This window comes from Homarus americanus, unplaced genomic scaffold, assembly GCF_018991925.1.
Source record: "Homarus americanus isolate GMGI-L3 unplaced genomic scaffold, GMGI_Hamer_2.0 scaffold34354, whole genome shotgun sequence".
NCBI classification, from domain to species: domain Eukaryota; kingdom Metazoa; phylum Arthropoda; class Malacostraca; order Decapoda; family Nephropidae; genus Homarus; species Homarus americanus.
The window spans coordinates 229,952-256,263 of NW_024727436.1; the positions used below are offsets into that span (position 1 = coordinate 229,952).

Sequence of the window (26,312 nt, forward strand, 5' to 3'; positions counted from 1 at the left end):
CGAGGGAAAAAGAACTTTCTCTTTCATGATGAACTGTTGAGAGTTCTTCGTTTCGCGCTTTTATTTTATTAATTTGTTGTTATTATTGTCATTTTCTGTTGTTTTGGGCGTCAAATTATAAATATCTAAAGCCCTATGATTTGTTTTTATATGCATCGTCAAAATTATAGGTGCCAGAAGATTCTATAGTATATATTTTCTCTTTTAGTGTTATATTATAGGTACAGAAACTCAGGTATGTCAAATTTCACATCATGCGCGCTGCCTCGGTTTTTCAGGCCAAATTATAAGTACTAGAAACCCTGTAATTCTATTTTCCTTTCACGCGCGCTGCTCTTACTTTTAGCGACAAATTATTATGTTCTATAACCTCTTGCGCGTCTATTTTCTCTTGACGCTCACTGTTGCTTTCCTTAACGACAACTGGTTTGGTTCTTGGCACCAAAGTATAAGTACAAGAATCCTGCATTTGTTTTTTGGTGGCATGTAGACCTCATTAACACATTGATTTTATCTTTGGCGTCAAATTATAAGTACCAGAATCCCTATACATGACTTGTCGGTGCGTTATGCTTTTGTTTTCAGCGCCTAGTTATAAGTACCAGAATCCCTATACATGACTTGTCGGTGCGCTATGCTTTTGTTTTCAGCGCCTAGTTATAAGTACCAGAATCCCTATATCTATCGACACGTTACGCTTTTGTCTTTGGCGCCAAATCATAAGTACCACAACCCTTGCATTTATTCCTTCGCAAACGTGAATGTCAACAATAAAACAAAAGCGAATCATTGACTTTCTCTCCCGAGTTGCTCTCTCACTTTTCATTCGTTTACTTCCAGCAAGGAAATGTAAATGTTGTAAATATTTTCTTATCGTTCTTTAAACTTTCCCTTGTGGAGTGACGACGAATAACGATGATAGAACGATACCAGTTACCAATGGCGATACTCTAATAACGTCGTCATTCTTCTATCATTAAAAACCACAAACACAAACCTTTATCATTCTAACTTACGAAATGACCTGTTTAAAACACCCCAGTCATTCTCCCTTCATCAGACCTAAAGAAATACACAATACCCATCATTCTACACCACCAACATTAAGAAATAAAGTCCACGTCATTCTTTCATTTATAAAAAGAGAGAAATACAGAAAGATCTAACATTCTATCCACCAAATGACTTAAACGAAACAAACACATAACACATCGTTCTAACCAAAAGAATTACGGATTAATGATAACAAAAACATTCAACATTGCGGGAAGGTGAATGTTGAAGATATCCCACGTCGTTGAGTCCACATTTATGGGTCAAATTCACTTATCATGGTGTTGAGTCATTGAGGAAACTGTGTACTAGTGTGTGTGTGTGTCATCCAGACCAGACCTATACCGTATAAGAAATTGAACAGGTACAAAGTAAGATCAAAGCCGTGTCTGTCTGTCTGTCTCGTGTCTAGACTCTATACGTACACACACACACACACACACGTTCACCGAATCGTTGTAGAAATTGTTCTGGTTGCCGAAACACAAAGGAGAAATGGTGGTGATGATAGTAGTAGTAGTAGTAGTAGTAGTAGTGATGATGATAGTGGTGGTGACAGTTGCAGTGTTAGAGGAGGAAAGGAAAATGTATATAAGCGAGAAGGAAGGAAGGAAAGAGGGAGGGAGGGAGGGAGGGAAGGTGTAAGCTTGGCACGGCGCCAATCACCATCTACTAACTCACACTCCCCTTCCCTCCCTTTCCCTCCCTGATCCCTCACTCGCTTCCCTCCCTCACCATCCTAAACCTTCCTTCTTTGCCTTCCTTCACTACCACCACCAACTTCCTCCCTCCCTCCCTCCCTACCCCTCCCTCCCTCCCCCTCACCACCCCTCCCTCCTTCCCTCACATAATATACAACACAAATTAAATCAAATCACTGACTTTTAACTTAACCAAAACTCACACAACTCTACGGGATTATCGTGCCTAACCTGCTGGTGTGTGTGTGTGTGTGTGTGTGTGTGTGTGTGTGTGTCCTCGTGTACGTAAGTGTGTGTGTGTTCCTCGTGTACGTGTGTGTGTATGGGTGTGTGTGTGTTTCATTACCTATAAGAGGTGATTATATTGTGTGTACCTTGATAACAGGAGGTCAAATGGGCCCCAACATCACCAGGGTCTAACGTGACTGGTTGGGGTCCATACACACCCTTCACCCTGGACTGGTTTTTACGCCATGACTTCCGTTTTCTGTGGCAACAAGGATATACTCCTCTAGATCCTCCTTATTTGATTTATTCAAGGTGAAGGGGTCGAGATCCGGTGTGTGTGTGTGTGTGTGTGTGTGTGTGTGTGTGTGTGTGTGTGTGTGTGTGTGTGGATGACGTAACAATTGCTAACCTAACCTAACCTTTATCCGCCATCTGAAACCTTCACACATTTTCCGATGGTCCGGTTGTAGTAGACTTGTTCCCTGTCGTTAATATTTGTGACAGACAGACAGACAGACAGACAGACAGACAGACAGAGAAACAGAAATTACTCCCCAAATTAAGTAGAGGTCAAAAGGTCAGGTCAGCTACCAGTGTCCTCGCCTGATGGGTTTTTAATAATCTCTCCCTCAACATAAGCGTCGCCTCTTCTGTCACTTGTTATCGTTTTGTCTCGTCGTTCTTCTTTTGTTTCTGCTTATTCCTTCTTCTTGTTTGGTTCTCTTGTTATATTTCTCTATGTTGTCTTTATTTGTGTTTCTAATTCTTATTCTTTATCTTCCTCTTGTGTATCTTTGTTGTTTATTGCTGTTTTGTCGTTGTTATTAATATTTTTGTTGTTGTTGTAGTTGTTGATGTTGTAGTAGTTGTAGTAGTTGTTGATGTTGTAGTTGTTGTTGTTGTTGTTGTTGTTGTAGTAGTTGTTGATGTTGTAGTAGTTGTAGTAGTTGTTGATGTTGTAGTTGTTGTTGTTGTTGATGTTGTAGTTGTTGTTGTTGTTGTTGTTGTTGTTGTTGTTGTTGTTGATGTTGTTGTAGCTGCTGATGTTGGTGTTGTTGTTGTTGCTGATGCTGGAAAGTAGTTGTTGTTGTTGTTGTTGTTGTAGTTGTTGATGTTGTAGTAGTTGTTGATGTTGTAGTTGTTGTTGTAGTTGTTGATGTTGTAGTAGCTGTTGTTGCTGAGGTGTAAGACAGAGACAAGTAAAGAAAGTTGTGAGGTTGTTTAAAGAGGTCAAGGTAGGTCAAGGTCCTAACGTGACCCCTGACCCCACCTCCTGACCCCAACCACCTCCCCTGATGATCTCAACTCGTGAAGACTAACGAGGGGGCCGGTGATAGAAGCGGTATCGCTCTTGACTCGCAAGCAAGATGTCACAGGTTCGATTCCCGGGCCGGTGGAAGTTGTTTGGACTTACTTCCTAGCCCCCATTAGTCCCCGTTCACCTAGCAGTAAGGTAGGTACCTGTTGTAAGTCGAAAGTTGCGAATTCGTATTCAGGGACAAGTTGTTGGAGCTTCCAATACCTTGATGACATAAACCACTGACTCTTCAGGCTTCTACGCCCTTAACTCATGAGACATAAAGGCAAGCATGAACTTAGCATGTTTCCCTGTTGGGCGCTGTAAACGCTTCTGCGCTTCACCTTACACAAGGATGTAGGGGAGTGCCTCAAAAAAAAGACTAACGAGGGTCAGGACGAGGTTGAGGGCTCTACCACCCCTGGGACGATTACACACCCTGCCATTATATCACCTAACCCAATCCTTGCTAGTTCCACCCCTGTCCTGTCCTTTCTGTCTCACCTCATCCTGTCCTGCTGTCCCACTCTGTCCCAGTCTAGCCCTCCCTGGGGTCTGTCTCTGTCTCAATCTGCCCCCACCCCTTCCCGTCAAGTCCCGCCAAGATCCTGTTCTGCTCTCTTCCATCCTGTCCCATCTGCCCACCTCTGTCTCTGCCCTGCCCCAGTCTCAAGTCCAACCCAACCCCTGTCCTGTTTGCCCTGGGTTCTGTCTCAAGGCCCCGCCCCACTCCGTCCCGTTCTGCTCTGTCCCACCCTGTCCCCGTCCCGTCCACTGACATAAACTGACAGTAACCACACTCGACTCCCTCTCACCACTGATTACTACGTGCCAGTGCTGCCGGCCACGATGTTGACACAGTGTGAACTAGCACACCATGAGTCCACCCCCCTCCCCACACCCCCAGTTTGTAAGAAACATAAGAAAATAAGGAGTCTGCAATAGGCCGGTTGGCCTGTGCATGGCAGCTCCTGTCGAGAGTTACTACCACTCTCTATCATCCATGAATCTATCTAGCCTCCTTTTGAAACTTTCCAGAGTTCCCGCACTTACTACAAAGTTGCTAAGCTTGTTCCACTCGTCCACCACCCTATTTGTGAACCAGTTCCTTCCTATCGCCCTCCTGAACCTAAACTTATCCAACTTGAATCCGTTGCTACGAGTCCTATCCTGCTCGGATATTATAAGAACTTTATCTATATCCCCTTTATTGATTCCTTTCACCCACTTAAATACTTCAACGCATTCTCTCTCCTGCACTCTTCTAGGAATGTGTTTAGTTTTTAACCTATCCTGATATGGAAGCACAAGTCCCGAATCATTTTGTCATTCTCATGTAACCGGACTTAGTGAATTTATATCTATTCCCAAAAATAGGGGCACCAGAACTGAACCGCATAATCGAGGTGCGGCCTGACTAGCGCAAGATATAGTTGCAATAAGACCTCTACACTCTTGTTACTTACACTTCTAGATATAAAACCCAATACTCTGTTTGCCTTATTTCGAACAATAACGCACTGTTTTCTAGGCCGTAGGTCCGGGCTTACAAGTACCCCTAGGTCTCTTTCACTACACCACACCTTGTTGACATATCACCCAAGGTCACACCGTTGAATACAGCTCCCAATACGTAAACATGTTTCAAACTGGTTAAATATATCACCAAAATGGATTCACAAAGGTTCTTAAGTTTAATATTTTATCTCCTAAGTGATGATATAAGAAGAGACCTAACTGTACATAGTCGCATTATGACGTTAGAACAGTGAGGTTAGGTTAGGTTATGGTTAGATTAGGTGAGGTTAGGTTATGGTTAGGTTAGGTGAGGTTAGATTGTGGTTAGGTTATGGTTAGATTAGGTTATGGTTAGGTTAGGTGAGGTTAGGTTATGGTTAGGTGAGGTTAGGTTAGGTTAGGTGAGGTTAGGTTATGGTTAGGTGAGGTTAGGTTAGGTTAGGTTAGGTTAGGTTAGGTGAGGTTAGGTTGTGGTTAGGTTATGGTTAGGTGAGGTTAGGTTATGGTTAGGTGAGGTTAGGTTAGTGGAGGTTAGGTTAGGTAGCAAATATGATTCCCCAACTAAGTTGGGTTCTTAGATATCACATAACAATTGTAGCAGTAAGGCGTGTTGACCAATCATGTTGAAACCTTATGTTGTTAAACAATTCCGGGATAACAGCCCTGCAACACGACACAGGGTTATCAACAGTGTTTGGACTTCACCCAGGATGTCGACTTAATGAACTTATACGTTTATTTAACAGCTTTTGTTTAATTACATACGTCACACTGTAATTAACTACCGTCACACTGTCATTAACTACACAATCATATACCATTACTAATTACTACACCAAGAAAATAATACAAATTAACTATCTTAAATAACATCTACTATCATTATATCCTAATAACTAATCCTAATTACCCCACAAAAGCCTATGACTAATTACTGCTCTAATAACCCAAATTAGTTTATATTATAAGTAATAATATTAACCATGGTATTGGAGGAGTTTACCGAGCAGCCTGACCATCACCCTCAACCCACGACGCCGGGACAGATCAAAGGGAATATATATATTATCTCGGGGGACACTGCTGTCTCTTGTGGGTCACGGCCGTCCTCACCTCACACACACACACACACCCTTCTACACCCCGTACCCCTACCAATACACACCATACACACCTACACACACCCCTCCACACAGTACACCTCACCCCCCCCCCCCACACACACACTCACTCGACACCTCTGGGAATCACAGCTATCAAAAGAGAGGGTCATTATTTCTTTATGGTTTTAACGCCCGCCTTCTCCCACTAGGTCACACACACAAAAGGGGGTAACTCACATATATTGACATTTATGGGATTAACAATGACCTTACTTATCGTGGTGGTCACCTTAAGAGTACAAGTATCAGTGTTTGGTCAGTTTGTGTTTGGTCAGTCAGAGTTGAGTCAGGACATTAGTTTGAAGCCCGTGTTTGACATCTCGTTCCCCCTTATCACCAGTTAAGTCTCCCCACAGTATCCATCTTACGACATATGTATAAACTTACGACATATGTATAAACTTACGACATATTTATAATCTTACGACGAATATATATTTCAAGTCCCCCAAATTGTCTATGATACGACACATTTCCCTCTCCCTCGTGGTGTATAAACTGGTTTTTGTCCAGGTGTTGCTGTAATATATAAAGATTTAACCATTTATGTGTACCTGTGCTGGAGGACATAGTGTGGTGGCCAACAAGAAGTAGGTCCCTCTATTCTGGACACGATAACATCACTCTGAAGTAAGGATTATATTTATCAATGTTTTTATGTATGTTTACTGTGTTTTATTTTGGTGTTAAGTGACTGAGTTAAAGGTAAGGGAGTTAGTGTATTTCTGATGGTGTTTTGTTGTTCTTGTCTTTGTTGAAGTGAATCAGTTAGGGATGGTCCTATATGGCGTTAGGTTAGGGTAGGAGGCTAGGGATAGAAGATAGGTTAGATTAGGTTAGGAGGAAAGGTGTAGAGATTAGGTTTTATTAGATTACCAACGCGGGGATAGAGGTTAGGTTAGCAGGGACAGAAATAAGGTTAGGTTAGGTTACGAAAGAAGAGGGATTAGTAGGAGGAGGAACTAAGGGACTAAAGTAACCTGGGGGCGCCCTTGAGAACCAAACGTGTTCACTGAGGTAACTAATGAAAAAAAAAAACCAGACCGTGATGACAATAAGACAAAGACGGTGTTGTGTGTGTGTGTGTGTGTGTGTGTGTGTGTGTGTGTGTGTGTGTGTGTGTGTGTGTGTGTGTGTGTGTGTGAGCCTAGACTTGTTCACCCTTCAAGGACACAACCTGTTCCCTTACAACACATTATTACCTCAGACTTATGGTGGACGAGTCTTATTGGTGCACGTAAGATTTAAACCTCACAATAATAACCATAACAATATCACTGAGACTCTACCTTAACACAAAAGATGGCCGCCAAATATCACTGAGACTCTACCTTAACACAAAAGATGGCCGCCAAATTACACTGAGACTCTACCTTAACTATTAAACGTTGATTTAACACAAGACTCGAGAGAATTACCATTATTTCATAAGCAGTTCGCCTTGGTCTCGACACAATACATATAAAAGTCACGACAAAATACCGAGACATGCCCTACTTTGTATTCCTTATTCTATTATGTTAAGATAACTCTCTCTCTCTCTCTCTCTCTCTCTCTCTCTCTCGTTTATTTTATTATCTTTAATTTTACTTTTTTCTTGCACACATTTTATTGTTTAGGTTAGATAACTATTCTTCAAAAGCTTCGTCCTGTTGCTTAAAAGACGTATTGTATGTTTGTTAATGATTTGAGTACGATGACTTAACCTCTTGAGTACGATGACTTAACCTCTTGAGTACTATGACTTAACCTCTTGTGTACGATGACTTAACCTCTTGTGTACGATGTCTTAACCTCTTGAGTACGATGACTTAACCTCTTGTGTACGATGTCTTAACCTCTTGAGTACTATGACTTAACCTCTTGTGTACGATGACTTAACCTCTTGTGTACGATGTCTTAACCTCTTATGTACGATGACTTAACCTCTTGTGTACGATGACTTAACCTCTTGTGTACGATGTCTTAACCTCTTGAGTACGATGACTTAACCTCTTGTGTACGATGACTTAACCTCTTGTGTACGATGACTTAACCTCTTGTGTACGATGACTTAACCTCTTGTGTACGATGACTTAACCTCTTGTGTACGATGACTTAACCTCTTGTGTACGATGTCTTAACCTCTTATGTACGATGACTTAACCTCTTGAGTACTATGACTTAACCCCTAAATAACATGTCTTAACCCCTGAGTACGATAACACTGTACTCAAAAGATTAACTCAACGTCCTTAATAAGTTGCAAAGTAAAAAACAAAAAAAAATATCACAACAGAACGAATTTTTATCTTAGATTTACAAAAATCATGACTTAAAAAAAAAATACTAAGTTACCGGTAAAAAAAAAAGGCCACGAAAACCATTTTCTCTCAACCATCAACACCATTTTCTATTAACCACTAACTCAACTAAATTTATCAGCGATCTGTTTTGCTTTAATTATCACCCAGTAGGACTTATTTTTTCTATAACACAAACTCATTTACAAATCAATAATTGCAAACGAGTTTATCTCGCCACGCCCAGGCTGAGAAAAAACAGGAGTGTCCGTTGTGAGGTGTTCGTCAAAATGCCTCGTTACTTACGTTCAGAGGGTTTGTTACGTTCACAGTTACGTTGAGAGCGTTACGTTCACAGGATGTTACGTTCACACGGAGTTACGTTCGCGGGGTTCGTTACGCTTACAGGGTTCGTTGCGTTCACTTTTTGCATGCTCAGTGTCCTTACGTTCGAAGTTGTCATTATATTGTCATTGTGTTTAAAAGTCACTGCGTTTAGCCAGAGCGTTCACACAGAATCGAACAGAGAGAGACAGTTGTATTCATAACTCAACGCGAGTCTGCATTGACTGACAGAGGCAAGACGTAAGCGAACACGAACATGAAAAACACGTAAGGTCGGCTCCACAGATCCCCAGACAGGTAGTCGAAGGTGCAACTGGAACTGCCTAGCTTATACTTTTATCCTCTTCACCACTGATCGGCTCGTTAGCCGCTTGGGCGATCGGTCACGTCTCTGATTACTTTTCCTTTTCTTTTATCCTCTTCAACAAAGGATCGGCTTGTTAGCCGCTTGGGCGATCGGTCACGTCTCTGTTACACACTGTTGGCAAGTACTGGGCATGCACCGGCTCCTGAATGTACCTGAACCTGCTCCAGTGGTGGTCAAGTCTGGTCTTGAAAGAGCTCACACTCGGTGCCGTCACAACATTTTCTGGTAGACTGTTCCAAGAGTTCACAACTCTCACTCCGAAAAAGTTTGCCCTCACAGTTTTCTGGACTTGCGGCTTCTTCGATCTTGAGCTGTGACCCCTTGTGGGGAAAGTGTCCGCCAGCTCCAAGTAAGGACACTCGACTGAGTAGTGCCCCTTGAGATGTTTATACACCTCTATTAGGTCGCCCCTTGCCCGTCTGTAGTATAAGCTAGGCAAGTTCAGGCGCTCCAATCTCTCAGGGTATTTGAGGTGCCGATGGGCAGGCACCAGTCTGGTGGCCCTCCTTTGAACATTTTCAACCAACTGACTGTTAGCATATCTCGGGGACCAGACGGGGTGACAGTACTCCAGATGGGGAAGCACTTCACTCCTGAAGATCGTTACGAGGAACGGGCCGTCTAGATATCTGAACGACCTTCTTATAAGACCCAATAATTTATTCGCCTGATTTACCTTCTTCTCGCAATGGCCCGAGAATTTCAGCTCATTGTCAACATACACACCTAGGTCCTTCTCACATTCAGTCTCAAATAGTGCAGTTTCTTCATCCCGTTGGGACAATTGTATTCATAACTCGTTAACCATTAAACAAAGTGATCAGGCTATCAAGAGATTTTAATGCATATACAACTCTTATACACGTAGTCATAACTCAAATATCATTAATTACTACGTTTATTAAGTATTTTGATATAATTACTTACAATAACAGAGAAAACAATTGAATGTTTATTACTTAAAAACTTATAAACAAGAAGTGGAGCAAAACGAACCAAGAACAGAACAACGAAGTAGTTCCGGGACACTGACGAAATTGGAGTGTGGAGAACAATGGATTTTTCTTGTCATCTCAACCAAAAATCAAGAAATTGGTTGTTGGTTTTAATAGTCACTGGGGGAAATTATAATACTTAAACAAGACGAAATATGAATTAAATTGATTGATTTCTTATGTTTTGTGTTTAATAATGTCTCAAATATTTTTTTATACAGTATATCATTCTTATGTAAGGAGTTAATATAAAAATTGTATCTTCTTTTATGCTTGAAATATCTAATGTAAATTTGATATTTTTGAATAGATTGAAAAGTTAATTGTATTTGTATGTAAAAAAATAAATCAGAGGCCTCAGATGCTTAGAACACTTGTGAGTGAAACAGTAGTCGAATCCAAGTGATTTCGAATCATCATCAATATCTCACTTCTTCACAAAAACTTTAACACATAACCTAAAAACCAATAATATATTTAGTCCAACAGGATCATTAACCAGTACAATAAAATAAATATAAATTATCCTTACAGTAAAAAATAAAAATAAACCAGGTTCGTCTTGTGTTGAAATGAAGTTTTAACCTTGGCTAGGAGGCTGTGGGAGTGAGACAGTGAGATGGTCGACGAGTGGCACTAACTTCAGTCTTTGTGTTGAACAGGTCGGGCGAGGATGCTATCTGGCTTGCTCCTGCATATCACCACCTTCCTCACCTCCCTCGGTCTAGGTGAGTCATGAGTCACGATGGGTCAGCTGTCTTTAGGTGAGTCTTAATTGAACGAGTGATGGTAGGTGAGTGTTAATTTTGTCTCCTAATTGATGTTAAGTGAAGGTATCTAGTTAAGGTAGAGTCTCAGTGTTAATGTTGATGTAATTTTTTTTTTATCTTAAGTCAATCAGTTAAGTACACCTCACATCTCTACTTACGAGGAAAGACGTACACTTAACCTCTTGAGTACGATATTAATTCCATAATTCATCACACTCAATAAACTGCCATCGTACTCAAATGGTTAAGTTACCGTACTCAAGGTTTATCACCGTACTTTAACAATTATCATACTCAAGTTGAATCATTGTACTCAAAGGGTAAAGTTATTGTGCTGGAGCTTAATGCCATCGTACACAACACAATTAAGTTAATCGTATTCAAGAAGTCAATGTCGAAGCTATTAACCCGACCACTAGTTCAAAGGTCAAGATCATAGGTTAATAATAATAATAATAATAATAATTAACGGTTTATTGAAAGAGCTTGGCAGCCAGAAGGCTGAAAATATACAGTTACATATTTGGGGAATGGGTTACGAATTACAAATAATATACAAGTGACATAAGTGACACAAATAAGACATATAGTAACTTAGATGGGGATCAGCTCAAACTACAGTTCATTTCAACATAGTGACAGTGTAGGGAGCAGTGTTTACTGGGAGTGAATACACTGATTTATTACATGTTATTGATAATTTTTACAATGGTTGGGACTGGGCTGTTCTTATAGCGATCAGTTCGTGCACGTATGGGCTGGATGCGGTTGTGGTGTCGAACAGCAATTCTCGGACAGGGGATCTCAGGTGGTAGTAGGGGCCGGTGTCGGGGATGGTGTAGAAGCTTCTTACCAAATTTGCAGATGAGGCCGTGGTGATGGTCAGTGAGAGTCGAAAGGGTCAGTGTGTTGAGCGCTTCTTGATATGTGGAGTAGGAAGGGGAGAGAATAATCTTGCATGCCCTCTTTTGCACTTTTTCTAGGTGTTTACGTTGTGTGGCATTTAGGGAGGAAGACCAGGTGGGGGAGGCATAGGTGAGCTTGGGAAGTATGAATGTTGTGTATACACTGAGGAGCTCGTGTGCGGGAACTCCGAGGGACTTGAGTCGGCGGAGGAGGTGGAGACGGAAACTGGAGGATTTGACAACTTCACTGACGTGTGGTTTCCAATTTAGTTTGTTGTCTATGGTGACGCCGAGGAGCTTCGTGGAATCTACAACCTGGAGTGTGTTCGGACCTAGGGTAATGGAAGGAGGTGGGACAATGTCGGAGGAGAGGTTGATGTGCATAACCATGGTCTTGGTATGGTTGATGGTGACATGGTTGTTGGTGGCCCAGTTTTGGAGACTGGTCAATAAATCCTGAAGGGCGGTATAGTTGGGAGCAGAATTGTTGACGCTGATCCCAATGGTGGAGTCGTCGACATATTTCCAGCGAGCAGGGGTTTCTCTTAGGGCATCATTGATGAGCATAAGGAAGCAGAGTGGTCCCATCTTGGTGCCTTGGGGGACGCCACAGGTGAGTGACTGAAAGGTGGAGACAGCCCCTCGGAAGCGTACAGCTTGGCGTCGGTCACTGAGGAAGTCTGTAAGCCATGGTATGAGACTTCTCCGAAGCCCGAGGTCAATAGCTTTGTTTATGATTATATTGTGGTCGACTAGGTCGAACGCTTTAGTGAAATCAATGAAGGCGACAGCTACAGACGTTTTTCGTTTCTCGAGATGGCGGTATATGTAATCGAGAAAGCTGACAAGACAGTGAGTGGTGGAGGAAGTTTTCATGTTGCCAAATTGCTGAGGGTCTACGACTCCTGCAATATCAGCATAAGCCCAGTCAAACACAAAACTTTCACAGATTAGGCTGGGTATTGGGGTGATTGCAATAGGTCGTAGCTGATTTAAGGATTGTGGGCTGGTTGACTTGGGCACTGGTGATACATAAGAGGTCTTCCAGTCAGCTGGGCATCTGGCTTGACTGAGAGAAGCATTGATGATGGAGCAGAGGGGTTTAGCAAGCTCCGGGGAGAACTCCTTGAATAGTTTCATTGGTAAGTCAATGGGGGTGGTAGAGCGTTTTAATTTTAGTTTGTCCAGGCGTTTTGCTACGTCAAATTCCTCTACTAAGTCAGTGGGAAGGGGGGCTGGTAGGTAAGCAGGGAGAGTGGTTGTGTCAAGCCGTGGGAGCGTCTGGCATATAGTAGCGAAATGGTTATTTGTTTGCTCAGCTGCGTCAACATTAGTGAGATGGCTAAGGAAGGGGAGGGGGTGTGTCATATTGTTTAGTCCACAGAGTTCTTTAAGCTTACCATACCATTGACTGATGTTGGTCTGCTTCAGGTGTTGTAATTTGGTTGGGTAGTGGGACTTCTTTGCAGTGCGTATTTCGCGGATGACTCTGTTGCGAAGTGACCTGTAGCGGATGTGGTCATTGAGATGAAAGGCTCTGTCTCTCTGTTGCATAAGTCTTTTGATCCGAGGTGTGATCCAGGGCAAGTCAGCTGGGTGAGATCTGACGGACTTCTCGGGGAAGAAGTGGTGGTGAGCTTCGGTGGTGGTGTTGGTATAATTTATCCATTTGGTTTCCACGTCATCCACGCTGAGTACTTCAGTCCAGGGATAGTGAACTATCCACTGTCCAAAGAGGCGTACTGCAGAGTCAGTAATCGGCCTGTAGGTCTTGATGTAGGGTCTCTGTACTTGAGTGGGAGTGGCAGCAGGGGACCAGAGCACTGATAAGTGTGTGCTACACCCGATAGGAGGCAGTGGTTGAGGAGGTTGGTACTGGTCCGCTAAGTCAGTTAAGATAAGGTCAAGGGTGTTTTGACCGTGTGTGGGGAAGGTCACAACTTGTGATAGTGATAGCTGGTCCTGGATATCAGTGGTGTCAATTTCATTTAAATCCCCACATAATACTAACTTGGCACATGGGTACCTAACTCTGAGGTGGTCTGAGGTGGTGATGAGATGATTGATAAGAGTGTCTCTGGTGGGTGATCGAGGCGGATGGTATGCCACACAGATTATGATGGAGGCAGTGTTGCGTGGGTGTGCCCGCAGCACGACACGTACCCATAATGCTTCCACATCTGCTGGGACTTGAACATCCAGGCGTGACGGGCGTAGGTCATCTTGACAGAAGAGGGCAACGCCCCCTCCGCGTCTTTGTGGACGAAGGTGATGAAAGAGTTGATATCCCTCAATGTGACACGTTTCAGGTACAATTTGCCAAGTCTCACATATGGCAACCACGCGCGCGGCGGTTGACCTGACTGTAGTTGCCAGCTCGTCGAACTTGTTAGCTAGGGAAGTGACGTTGGATAGCAGTAAAGACGGGAGATCATACCATATCCGTGGAACTTCAGTGTGGTGGTATGGTCTGTCAGGGGTGGGTTTCTCCGGTTTCCTAGTGGAGGTTACGGTTCTAATGGGCTTATGTGCATGACGGCCTTGTCTACGGCTCCGCGCGTGGAATATTTTCAGTGACTTGAGTAGCGCGATAACACTCCCATCAGGATAACCGTTCCCACGCTTTAGATGATACAGAGTGCGTCGGGAGTAAGTGATTGGTGGCCATCGGTTGAAATCTGTTGTGGGCGGACGGAAGTGTTTGTCACTGGCGGCACTTTGAGGGACACTGACACTGGTAGACATCTGTTAATGTTTGTCAGTTGTAAAGACCGTGGACTTTGTCCTCGGTGCTTGGGGTCGCCGACACAGTTTTCACGATATATGTAAGCACCGCGGTGGTCCTTGTCACTGGCACTTTAAAGTTGACCGATAAAGTGCCCACTGTCTGACTTTTCCTTGGGGTGCACTATCGAGCACTGTATGGTAATCACTTATTGCACTGATGGCTAGAATGTTTTGCCGAGAAAGTTCCTTAGGTGCACTATAGGAACACTGCTCCGTAATCATTCGTTCACTAATCACTAGAATGTTTTGCTGAATCGATCCTGGTGTAGTAAGGCTGGTAGGGCGTTGGGGTATAGCAGGGGGAGTGGGCAGGGCCAAACAGATTCGGCCTGGCTGCTAAAACCGAGAGCGCCTTCAGGCACGTCTTATCTCACTGAGGGTTGACAAGTATGTATGGTTAGTGTGTGTGTGTGTGTGTGTGTGTGTGTGTGTGTGTGTGTGTGTGTGTGTGTGTGTGTGTGTGTGTGTGTGTGTGTGTGTGTGTGTAGACTTAAAACAGTTATGAGATCAGATGACATATAAGAGTTTCCACAAAAAGATTCCTGTTGACATCATAACGACCACCACAATAATATGTTCGTGATTTCCTCCTCCAGTGACAAACAGTAAGATGGATGGTGAGTAAAATTGTCATAGTGGTTCATTATATACAAACAGTAAGTCGATTTACAAACAAGCTAACACACACACACACACACACACATATATACACATACTCACTCAAGCAACAGACACACATACACAACCACCACACACACAACCACAGACACACGCACACTCATTCAAGCAACAAACACACACAGACAACCACCACCCACACACACACAGCCACCATACACACACACACACTCAACCACACACACACACACACACACACACACACTTGTATTTGACTATGGCCTTTCAACAGACCCCCTCGCCCCCCTCACATGCTAGCACTGAGAACTTCCTGCTCACAGTTTTAGCATTGATCAACCACTGTTCTGTCTAGTTTAGTCAACAATACCCGTTCACCTTCAGGTATTTATCACACAAGTACTTTATTAACTCCTCCTGTCAAGTTTTTTCTCTGGGTATCGTAATATTTAACATGAAAACAACATGATAATAATGTGAGGTGTACCATAACAGGGGAATGGTTCGGTGTGGGAGTAGGGGCGCGCATCGCTGGGGGCCGCTCCCTCCCAGCCAGCTCAGACCACCAGGTTGTCGTTCTCTCCAACGAGATCGAGTCATGGATGGCCCAGCCCGAGCAGTCCATCAGCAACATGCCCTTCCACCTGTACCAAGTAGGTCCCCCCCGCCCCCCTCTCTCTCTTACTCAACCAGGTACATCTGTCTCTCTCTCTCTCTCTCTCTGCCTTACTCAACCAGGTACATCTGTCTCTCTCTCTTTTTATTATTTGAAATAACTCGAATATATCTTTCTGGTGCTAAATAACTCAAATATTAAGTCTTTCAGGTGATAAATAACTCAATTTATCTCATACATATACCAAACAACTCAAAATTTCTTATATAATTGCTAAATAACTTAAATATCTCCTCCAGATGCTAAATACTAAGTGAAATCTTCCCCCTTTGGATGTTTGATAACTCGACTCATCTCTCCTCCAGGTACTAAATGCTCTTAATGGCTCAGAACAAGCAGAGACGGGTAATAAAGACCCAGATCGGGTATTTCACGGGTCGGGTACCTATTGTGGGTCGTGTCGGATCCTCTCGAAGATGGTGATCGGATACGTTCGACTGGGTGGCCCCATGGACATAATGGCCAACTTTCTGGTCAAGATTTGCTATATTGTGGGCTATCGGTCCATACCTGTGTGTCGAGGCATCATTAATCAAGATAAGGTGTGTTAAGTTATTGTACTCAAGGGGTTAAGTTGTACTCGAGAGGTTATGTTGTACTCAAGGGGTTAAGTTGTACTCATGGGGTTAAGTTATCATACTCAAGGACTGTCATCATACCTAGAAGTTAACTCATCATACTCAGTGTTATCAGAGTCATCATACTTCATTAAAACTCTGTCTACTTTTATATATCTTTGTTTATCTATCTATCTTATCTATATCTATCTTTTCTACCTCTCTATCTATCTTGTCTATCTATCTATCTTATCTATCTATCTTGTCTACCTCTATTTTGTTTATCTCTCTATCTTGTTAACCTTTATTTTCTCTCTCTTTCTCCTCCCTCCTATAGGATCAGCTAGAGTGGATCCTACGCAACAGCAACACAGAGGGGGAGGAAGTATGTGCCTTAATGCTGGGTGACCAAGGGTGTGGGGTGTTTAGACGTGCACCCTGGACCATCATGCTGCCCTCCCCAGACACTCATCTCCACCACAGGATACAATTACCCCAGAGAGACGGTCATTTGCCACCACATAAGAGAGACGTTCATGTCCAGTTGCCGCCGTTGCCCCAGAGAGATGCCCGTGCCCGTGCTATAGATTCCTCGCCCGCTAAGGTATAGGGTGTGTGTGTGTACTTAAGAGGGTTCTGATTCTGGGTTTATAGGTTGTGTGATGCACTTTTGTTTTTTATTGTGTGTGTGTGTGTGTGTGTTTACAGTATACCTATTTATTAGTCAATCTTAATTATCTATAGCTATCTCTCTTTACCTGTATGTCTATATATCAATCGCTCTATCTGTTTACCTGTCTGTGTATTAATCAATCAATCTATCTCTGTTTACCCATCTATCTATCAACAGGTACAAGTTACAGGATCACAACAAGACTCTCAACAGCAGTATCAGATCGGCCCTCCTTCAGTCACCTTCAGCAGGAATAGCGGGAAACATACGCTGAAGATGTTGCATCTAACAGACCCACACTTCGACCCTGAGTACCTCGTGGGGGGCAATGCTGTGTGTGATGCTCCCCTGTGTTGCAACGCTGATAGTGGTGAGGATGTGAATGTGTAGTTTAACATCTCATGTGTATAGATGTTAACCCTGTGTATTGGTGTATATAATATAGTAGAATAGAGCGGGATAGTATTACTGTATATATGATGCAATCCCTTGATACAGGCAGGGTGGTGTAGCAAGGCTGGGTGCAGTGTAGTGTAGTGTAGTGTAGTAAAGTCAAGGTTCATGTTATATTTAAGGCTTAGGTGTTGTATATTTGGATATTATGTTGTTCTGTGGCTCAGTTGAAGGGGTTCGATTACTGATGGAAGTGAAAGCTTTGGGTTCCATCTTTCCCCAAAGGATAAATAGGCTACAATCAGGTGTGTCCAGGTAAGAAACAAGCTTCAAAATGCCCTAAATTATGTTATATACACCTGTCTGGCCACCCTCCACTACACTATAAGAGATCACAATATTTTATCACACGTTTTACTGTTGTTCCCTCTCTCATAGGTCCTCTCAAGACCCCTGGTGATGGCGCGGGGAAGTGGGGAGACTACAGGAATTGTGACTCCCCCAGATGGCTGCTACAACACATGCTACACCACATCATCACCACACACCCGGTAATAATTCACTTAGGAATGTTTTATGATGGGTTATTTAAAGACTCATCCCCCCTCTACCTGGAGACTTGTTCACCCCCTCTATCTGGAGACTCGCCCCCTCACCTGGAGAATTTACCCTCTCTATCTGGAGACTCACTCCCTCTCTCTTAGCTCATCTTCACCACCTGACCCTAATCATCTTCACCACCTGACCCTAACCCTCTTCACCACCAGGACATCGACTACGTGTTGTGTACAGGTGACCTCGTGCCTCACCACATCTGGAGGATCACCAGAGATGACAACGTGGCCATCATGAAGGAGATGAGCGGCATGCTTAAGAGCTTCTTCCCTCACGTCCCCATCTATGGGGCTGTCGGCAACCACGAGAGTTTCCCCAGGGACAGGTGGGTTAGAGTGTAGCTGTGTCAGTCAGTCAGTCAGTCAGTGAGTTAGTTAGTTAGTTGGACAGTCAGTAAGTCAGCTTGTTAGTGTTAGTTAACAAGCAAATGTTTGTTAGTTAGTCGGTCAATCAGTCAGTATTTATTCATCACTGTTAGTTAGTCGGTCAATCAGTCAGTATTTATTCATCACTGTTAGTTAGTGTCAGTCAATATTAGTTAGTGTCAGTCAATATTAGTTAGTGTCAGTCAATCGGTCGGTAATAAACAAATTCTCGTCCTCAGCTTCCCGCCGCCAGAGGTACCAGACGCGTGGTCAAGGTTCGGGGTACAGTGGCTCTATGATGCCGTGGCCGAGCAGTGGGGGAAGCTGATGGGGGAGCCAACGCCCTCTACCGCCCGCTTCGGTGGCTACTACTCCAAGCTGATACGACCAGGTCTCCGGATCATCTCGATAAACACCAATTACTGTTATAGGTTCAATTGGTGAGTGTTATTACTGTATGTGTACTGTAATATACTGTATGTGTGCTGTAATATACTGTATGTGTGCTGTAATATACTGTATGTGTACTGTAATATACTGTATGTGTGCTGTAATATACTGTATGTGTGCTGTAATATACTGTATGTGTGCTGTAATATACTGTATGTGTGCTGTAATATACTGTATGTGAGCTGTAATATACTGTATGTGAGCTGTAATATACTGTATGTGAGCTGTAATATACTGTATGTGTGCTGTAATATACTGTATGTGTGCTGTAATATACTGTATGTGAGCTGTAATATACTGTATGTGAGCTGTAATATACTGTATGTGAGCTGTAATATACTGTATGTGAGCTGTAATATACTGTATGTGAGCTGTAATATACTGTATGTGAGCTGTAATATACTGTATGTGAGCTGTAATATACTGTATGTGAGCTGTAATATACTGTATGTGAGCTGTAATATACTGTATGTGAGCTGTAATATACTGTATGTGAGCTGTAATATACTGTATGTGAGCTGTAATATACTGTATGTGTGCTGTAATATACTGTATGTGTGCTGTAATATACTGTATGTGAGCTGTAATATACTGTATGTGAGCTGTAATATACTGTATGTGAGCTGTAATATACTGTATGTGAGCTGTAATATACTGTACTACTGCAACATATTCAACTGGTAAGTGTTAGTACTGTATCGTGTAGAGACCAAAGGTGTAATGGTCAGCATACTCACCTCACAAACAAGTGGTCCTCGGGCAGGGTGAAACTATGGGCAGGTTTCTTTATGCCATTCATTAGGTGACATGTTAATCCACTAATGATGTACTGTAGTGTGTTGTTTTTGATGATTACTGTAACATTATGTACTGTACTTGGGTCAGGTGGCTGCTGTATAAGAGTGTGGACCCTGGCATGGTGTTGCGGTGGCTGGTGGGGGAACTACACCAAGCGGAGGGAAGAGGGGAACTGGTACACATCATCGGCCACATCGCTCCTTACTACAGTGATTGTTACACACAGTGGGCTCATCAGTTCTCCCGCATAGTGTCCAGGTGGGTGAACAACTTCTCCAAAATGGTCACGTTTACTGATAAGATGCAACATTTGGACTTGATCAGTTTACATATATACTGTACCTTACACTCGATCCCCCCAAAAAGCGTTACGATTTTGTGTGAGACAATACAGCACAACGGACGAAGGATTTTGACAACAGGAGTCGTAATGTTCATTTTGAAATTCATCGGACCTCCTCCCCCCTCCCCTGTTGAGATACATTTTGGAAGCAAATAAACTGTAAAGGTAATTTTATAATTGAATTTATTCATTGGACGTTTCACATCATGATTTAATGGAGTGAGAGCTGACATAAGACCAGGATGGACCAACACTGGCACATGTTCAAGTATATCAAGAGCCCTAACATGACCAGTACTGACTCCCCAATCAACTAGACCCTAGAGCCAACCAATAGTAAAGAAAATAAGACAAAAGGAAACTATATAATTATTTCATCTAAGTACTTTAACTGTCTTGTTTTATATAGATTTACAATAACCACATCCCAGTGTCTCCCACCAGTGTTACCAACCCCCTGGTCTTCCCTCACAGGTACAGCCACATCATCAGAGGTCAGTTCTACGGACACTCGCACATGGACGAGTTCCGAGTACACTACGACATAAACGCTCCCTACAAGCCAATAGGGGTCCAGTACATCACCCCCAACAACGGCCCCTTCCACGACCTCAACCCTTCCTACAGAGTCTTCTACATCGACGGGGACCACCCAGACACTACCAGGGTAAAGTGTTCCTCTCCTGTCACTTCTCTCTCATGTTGTTCAAAGTTTCTATCTAGGCCAGGATGTGAGATGGGTATTAATTATTTATTCATTTCACCAGTTAACACACTTTGTCATTCACCTGGTTAGTTTGTTATTTATGACCTTTATTGTCCAGTGTAAACAGGAGAGAAGTATAGTATTGTACTGTATCTGGAGACAATCTGCCATGTTAGGTAATATCTCACTGTATAACACCCTTCTCACATCTGTCCTGGGCTGGAGATCGAACCCAGGATACAGTAGTAGAGGTACATGTAAATCTGCTGAACATGGCAGGTTTTCTCTGGGTATTCCAGTTTACTCCTGTACTAACACTGGAGTAATGTCTGCCACTATACAAAATATCTCTTAAGGGTAATCTGCCTCTACTCAGTCCATCTCCCCCATAACACACAACGTCCACCTACAGAAAGTGATGGACTATGAGACGTGGGTGATGAACCTGACCCACGCCAACCAGTACGACGCCCCGCACTGGTACAAACTTTACTCCGCTCGCCGTGACCTCCAGCTGCCCTCACTAGACCCTCAACACTGGGATAAACTTGTACAGAGGATGGCACGAGACAGAGATCTCTTCAACAGGTATCACAGGTAAGTTAATAGTTCTTAACGACTAAATTTTCAGTGTTTATCAATAAAGGTCATAAAGTCCGTTGGCAGACCATAATAAGCCCCAAATGAAAGTCCGTAATTCTGGAGACAACTGAAATACTAATACGTAGTTCAATATGCTAAACTTCTCATGATACATTTACATACCAGGTTTAGTTAAAATCCTCTGCTATTTACTAATTCTCAGTCAGTCAGACACAAGGACGGACACACACACACACACACACACATGGAAACAACCAATTTTATGATCAAGGGAGCTCTGTGGGGTAATTATTCATTCATGTAAAAATCTAGCTACTGTATTCATAATTTAACCTCAGATAATTACAATGGGGTACAGTAGTTCAAAATTTTAATTAATTAAATACTGTATAATATCCAGTTGAGGTTAAGAAAAGGTTAGGGAAGTAATGGCTGATTGGGTAGGTCAAGGAAGGATTAGGGAGGTATTGGACGGGTTAAAGGTCACAGGTTAAGGGTCATCCTCGGTCCATCCAGCTGGGGAAGAAAGATCAATGGAGAACTGTACTGTGTCGTCTATACTCAACTACTCGTGTACTGATGACTGTTTCTTCGTTTCCTTTATCCACACTGCCTCGAATATGCCATCAGGGCTGTGGGACTTACTTTTGTGGATTAGTTGTTTTCTGTGGGACCTACTTTTGTGGATTAGTTCTTTTCTGTGGGACCTACTTTTGTGGATTAGTTCTTTTCTGTGGGACCTACTTTTGTGGATTAGTTGTTTTATAAGTGAGCAATGTTACAGTAGAGGTGGAGAGAACTTACAGGAATATGATCAGCGGTAACAAAGTCAGTCTCGAGTCGTGGTTAAGTGTTAAGGCTTCTTTTTATTTTCACTGTTCTCTCATTTACTGCAAAGGGAAAATAAATGTGGATGTACTTCACTAGAGATGAGGAGAGATGTACTTTACTAGAGATGTACTTATTTACTCCAGTGTTTGTTAAATGTATACGAGATGTGTTAGAACTGCTATAAGTTATTATTAGTGTTCATTCAGTGTCACAGGATTATTACAGTATATTATTCTTCAACAGATACCAGGTTCAGGACAGTGACAGCGCTGTATCCCGCGGCTGTGATGGCAAGTGTCGCAGGAAAACACTCTGTAACATCGTCGAGGGGGACAAACTCATGCCACCCAAGTGTCGTCCACAGAACGCTTGAGTCTGAAGTACGAGTGACGGTCCGAGTCGTAGTGTAAGGCCCAGAGACTATACGTTCCAGATAAGACCCCAACAAAGTTTTATCCCCTGGGTCATAAGAGTTCCTTTCTGGTCAGGTATATTTGAGGAACATTGGTGATGATCCTCGAGGACATGAAGTCTTCAGTGTAACCCCCCTTTAATATTCTCCGATCACCGAGCGTTTAGTTTATACTTGAGACGGTAATCAGATTATATGTGTAGATGGAGGAAGTACATGAAGGTGTGTTGTGGTTTGTGACAAGTGATGGTATGCCTCTCACACACACAAACATTCCGTAAGGCTTTCCTCACATCAGTCACACCACATTTCCACTCCAAAAGGATGAAAGAAACACAAGCACTCATGACTGGAGGCCACTGACCAGCCCTTGTGATGTACCACCCAGTGTTCTTATTATAACTGATGCCATAGTTTGTGGTTCAAAAAAAATATATAGATTATTGTTCACAGGTTTTGAGGTGTAATGAACGTGTCGTAATTTTTACACAATACTGGTGTTGTGTTCCGTCCCATGGGGTGAATGACATAGGTGATGTGTGTGTATGATAATTATCAGTTCCAAATCAAAACACCTGTAAGCCACCAGGTGACAGAACTACAGTATTTAAATAGATGAAGTAAGTGATCTATTTAGGCTTATACACTAACTAATTTATCAATGGTGATAATAAAGATTTGTGTGATGTAATAGTCTCATGTTGGTGATAAATATAATGCACTCTTATGACAAGTAGTGTTAGAGGATTTACTGAAAATATTTAGATGAACATAACTCATCGTCTTGCTGCCAATACGAAGAACAGATTCGGTTTTAGATCAGTCTTGGGCACCTAAATAAAACACAAACATAAAAAGAAACTAAAATCCCGATTATTCCAAAACTCTTAAGTAAAATTTTGGATGTGGGGATGACGAGTCACTCTTGAACTACATCTTCCTTCACCAACTCATTATACACCTCATAACTTACCTGTAACTCACTGTCACTGATAGTCACTCAGGTGGTACCTCTTCTGCCCGTGGTATGGAGGGTATCGGTGCCCAGACTCTGTAGCTGGATCTATGACCTTATAGCCAAAGTTCCCCAGACACTTGAAAAATATCTACCATAGACTTGTGGTTTATATTTGCGATTGGTTTAAAGCTGATGAATGTTCCTTATCACTATGATATTCAGAATAACCTGAAAAAAAAGGATTATAATGCAATGTAAAGTCACTAAAAACAATTTAAAATCTATAATACAAAGACTAATCAGAGTTAATGTTAAAACTACAGTCTCCCTTAACCTGCACTACCAGACAATGACAGATATCGACAACTGTACACACTAACATTATGGTGGTCATGTATGAAATGATCCCTAATGTTAATGTGTCAAGTACAGTACAAAAGAAAGGAGACATAACTGTTCCATATATCAGTCATGTATATTAGTCCACCCAAACCATTTATAATTTAAGTCTCTATGGATTACCTGAAGATAAGCTCCCCCCCCCTCACCTCCGATGTGCTCCCCAGCATAACCAGCCTCAAGTATTATCACCCCAGAATTTAAGTTTATTGTGGGGGCTAATCCACTGGTGATTCACGAAGGCTAAAGTCATGAATGGTCTCGCTGATACACGTCGTTGGAGTTTTACCGTATACCTCTCTCTACTCTACTGTGTATTCTTGAGCGGAATAGATCTACAGTATCGACACCCGCCCGTCCAGCCCCTTCCGCTGTCTTCCGTAATTGATATTCGGGTTAAAAAAAAAGTCCCTGTGCACCTACGATAAATCTACTTATTCCTTGTTCTAACTCTCCCGCTCCTCTACAAACCCAGAGATTCAGATTCATGAACCCGAAGCAATAGACACCTATGCATTACTCTATTCATTGATGCTTCAGGTTCACGAGTCTGAATCCTGAGGTTCGTAACTGTTATAAACCTTGTTCTACTTACAGTAAATATCAGGAATGGCGGACATAGCCAGGGAAGGAGGCCAGTTGTCGATAGTGGCTGGACCTGAAGACAATAGATCAGTTCCTAGTTCCATGATAATTCTTATGGGTATTGTTTATATGTCATCAGAATCAGGTGTTGTTTCTCTACTCTGAAATACAATATTATATACAGTCAGTTATGTACAGTCAGTTCTCTCTTATATACAGTCAGTTCACTCTTATATACATTCAGTTCATTCACATATACAGTCGGTTCATTCACATTTAGTCAGTTCCCTTGTATACAGTCAGATCTCCAATATACAGTCCTTGTTTACAATACACCCTCTCATTGTTGTGTGTAGTAGTAGTTAGGGATGTCATCTATAAGAACTAGTCGTCAATTGAGGGCTACGTAGCACCCGGTATAGTCTTTCAGTTATTATACACAGATTATATAATAATGTTTATAATTCTTGTGTTAATGATCTGGGTAATGTGATTAGTTAGTCCAGTAAATATTTCTCTTTTTTTCTCTCTCTCATTTTGATTTTTTCTCTTGTTTCTATCTTCATTTTACTTCCATCTCTCTGTTTCTTTCTCTATTTTTCTCTTTCTCTCTCTTGTTTCTTGTTCTTTCTTTCACGTTTTCTTTCTCTCATTTTCTCTATACAGTGGTATCTCGGTTAACGAGCGCCTCGGTTAACGAGATTTCGGTTAACAATTTACCTTCCATAAGATTCTTAACTTCGGTTAACAAGCAATCCCTCGATTAACGAGTTTTTTACGAGCCGACTTCAACATGTTTTCGCTTGCATTTGGCGGTCCACCAGCTGTAGTATTAGTCCGCCAATACAGTAATCGGTTTTAGGGCTTAAATTCCTTACTATTTTAGTAAATATCAAGAAGTTTATACTACAGTAGTACCCCGATTTATGCGGTCAATTGAACCCTCAGGGTGCCGCGGAAAGTGAAAACCGCATAAAGTGAACAACAGAACATATGGGATTAATTCCAATAGAGACTGGCCCGACCCCCAAACTCCACTTTTTGACGACACACAACTATGTTGTAGTAAAAATATTCTTAACTTTATGATGGTATGCACACACAATTAATAATTAAGAGAAATATCAATAATATTAGGGTTTTTAACACTTACATTAGTAGAAAGGATGGCTGGGCACACGGGGATGGGCGGTTGGTTCCGAGGCAGAGGGCAGATTATTGGCCCTAACCTGTATCACTTGTATCACTATCCACCACAGAGGCTTGCAGGGCCTCTTTGTCAAACCCCTCAAAGTCCATATCCTCACTATAATTATCACTATCACTGACTTGGGCCGGCTGTGGTGGGTGGCGGGTGAAGAACTCGGTAATGTTTTGATGACTGGGCGACCTTGTGCGCATCCTGCCCGCGCCGCTTCCCGTGTATATGAGTAGATGCACCGCGGAAAGTGAAAGTTCGGTTCTGGCAAGGCATCGCGTATATGAGAAATCGCGGAAAGTGAAACCGCTTAAAGCGGGGTAATACTGTATTCAATAATTTTAAAAGTTTAATATTAACTTTTTTAGTCATTTTAACAATTATTGAACATAATTGAAGGTAAAGAAACTAGTTTCTGGCATGCCATCCAGCCTGTTAACACATCAGACAGGCGTTAGTCTCTCTCTGTTTTCAGTAGAGGTAACATCTTGCTTGAGACTCTCTTCAACTAAACGCTTTTTTGTGTGTTTCCAAGCAAATTATTGGTCATTTTGAAATATATTTTACATATTGACAATATATAATGCAGTGCAGTGTTGATTTACAGAAAATAATCTTGAAATACACCAAGAGAACTAAAATTTTATGGGTGAAATGGTGCCATGGGGTGACTTCTCTTCCACCCCAATGCCTTTTCTTCTTC

At 42.3% G+C, this 26,312-nt stretch overlaps 1 protein-coding gene across 1 annotated transcript in view; it reads left to right on the forward strand.

Moving 5' to 3' along the window:
- The window catches only part of LOC121865849 (sphingomyelin phosphodiesterase-like), a 47,349-nt gene extending 22,353 nt beyond the window's left edge, over positions 1 to 24,996 (forward strand). Inside the window, exons 2-13 of the mRNA XM_042365402.1 lie at positions 10,612 to 10,677; positions 15,543 to 15,700; positions 16,029 to 16,265; positions 16,618 to 16,884; positions 17,131 to 17,323; positions 17,785 to 17,897; positions 18,114 to 18,286; positions 18,566 to 18,766; positions 19,662 to 19,832; positions 20,392 to 20,584; positions 21,036 to 21,220; positions 22,301 to 24,996. Coding sequence (XP_042221336.1) covers positions 10,623 to 10,677; positions 15,543 to 15,700; positions 16,029 to 16,265; positions 16,618 to 16,884; positions 17,131 to 17,323; positions 17,785 to 17,897; positions 18,114 to 18,286; positions 18,566 to 18,766; positions 19,662 to 19,832; positions 20,392 to 20,584; positions 21,036 to 21,220; positions 22,301 to 22,430 — 2,076 coding nt within the window. The 5' untranslated portion in view covers positions 10,612 to 10,622 and the 3' untranslated portion in view covers positions 22,431 to 24,996. The remainder of the gene's footprint in view (positions 1 to 10,611; positions 10,678 to 15,542; positions 15,701 to 16,028; positions 16,266 to 16,617; positions 16,885 to 17,130; positions 17,324 to 17,784; positions 17,898 to 18,113; positions 18,287 to 18,565; positions 18,767 to 19,661; positions 19,833 to 20,391; positions 20,585 to 21,035; positions 21,221 to 22,300) is intronic.
- The last annotated feature ends 1,316 nt before the right edge of the window (positions 24,997 to 26,312 follow it).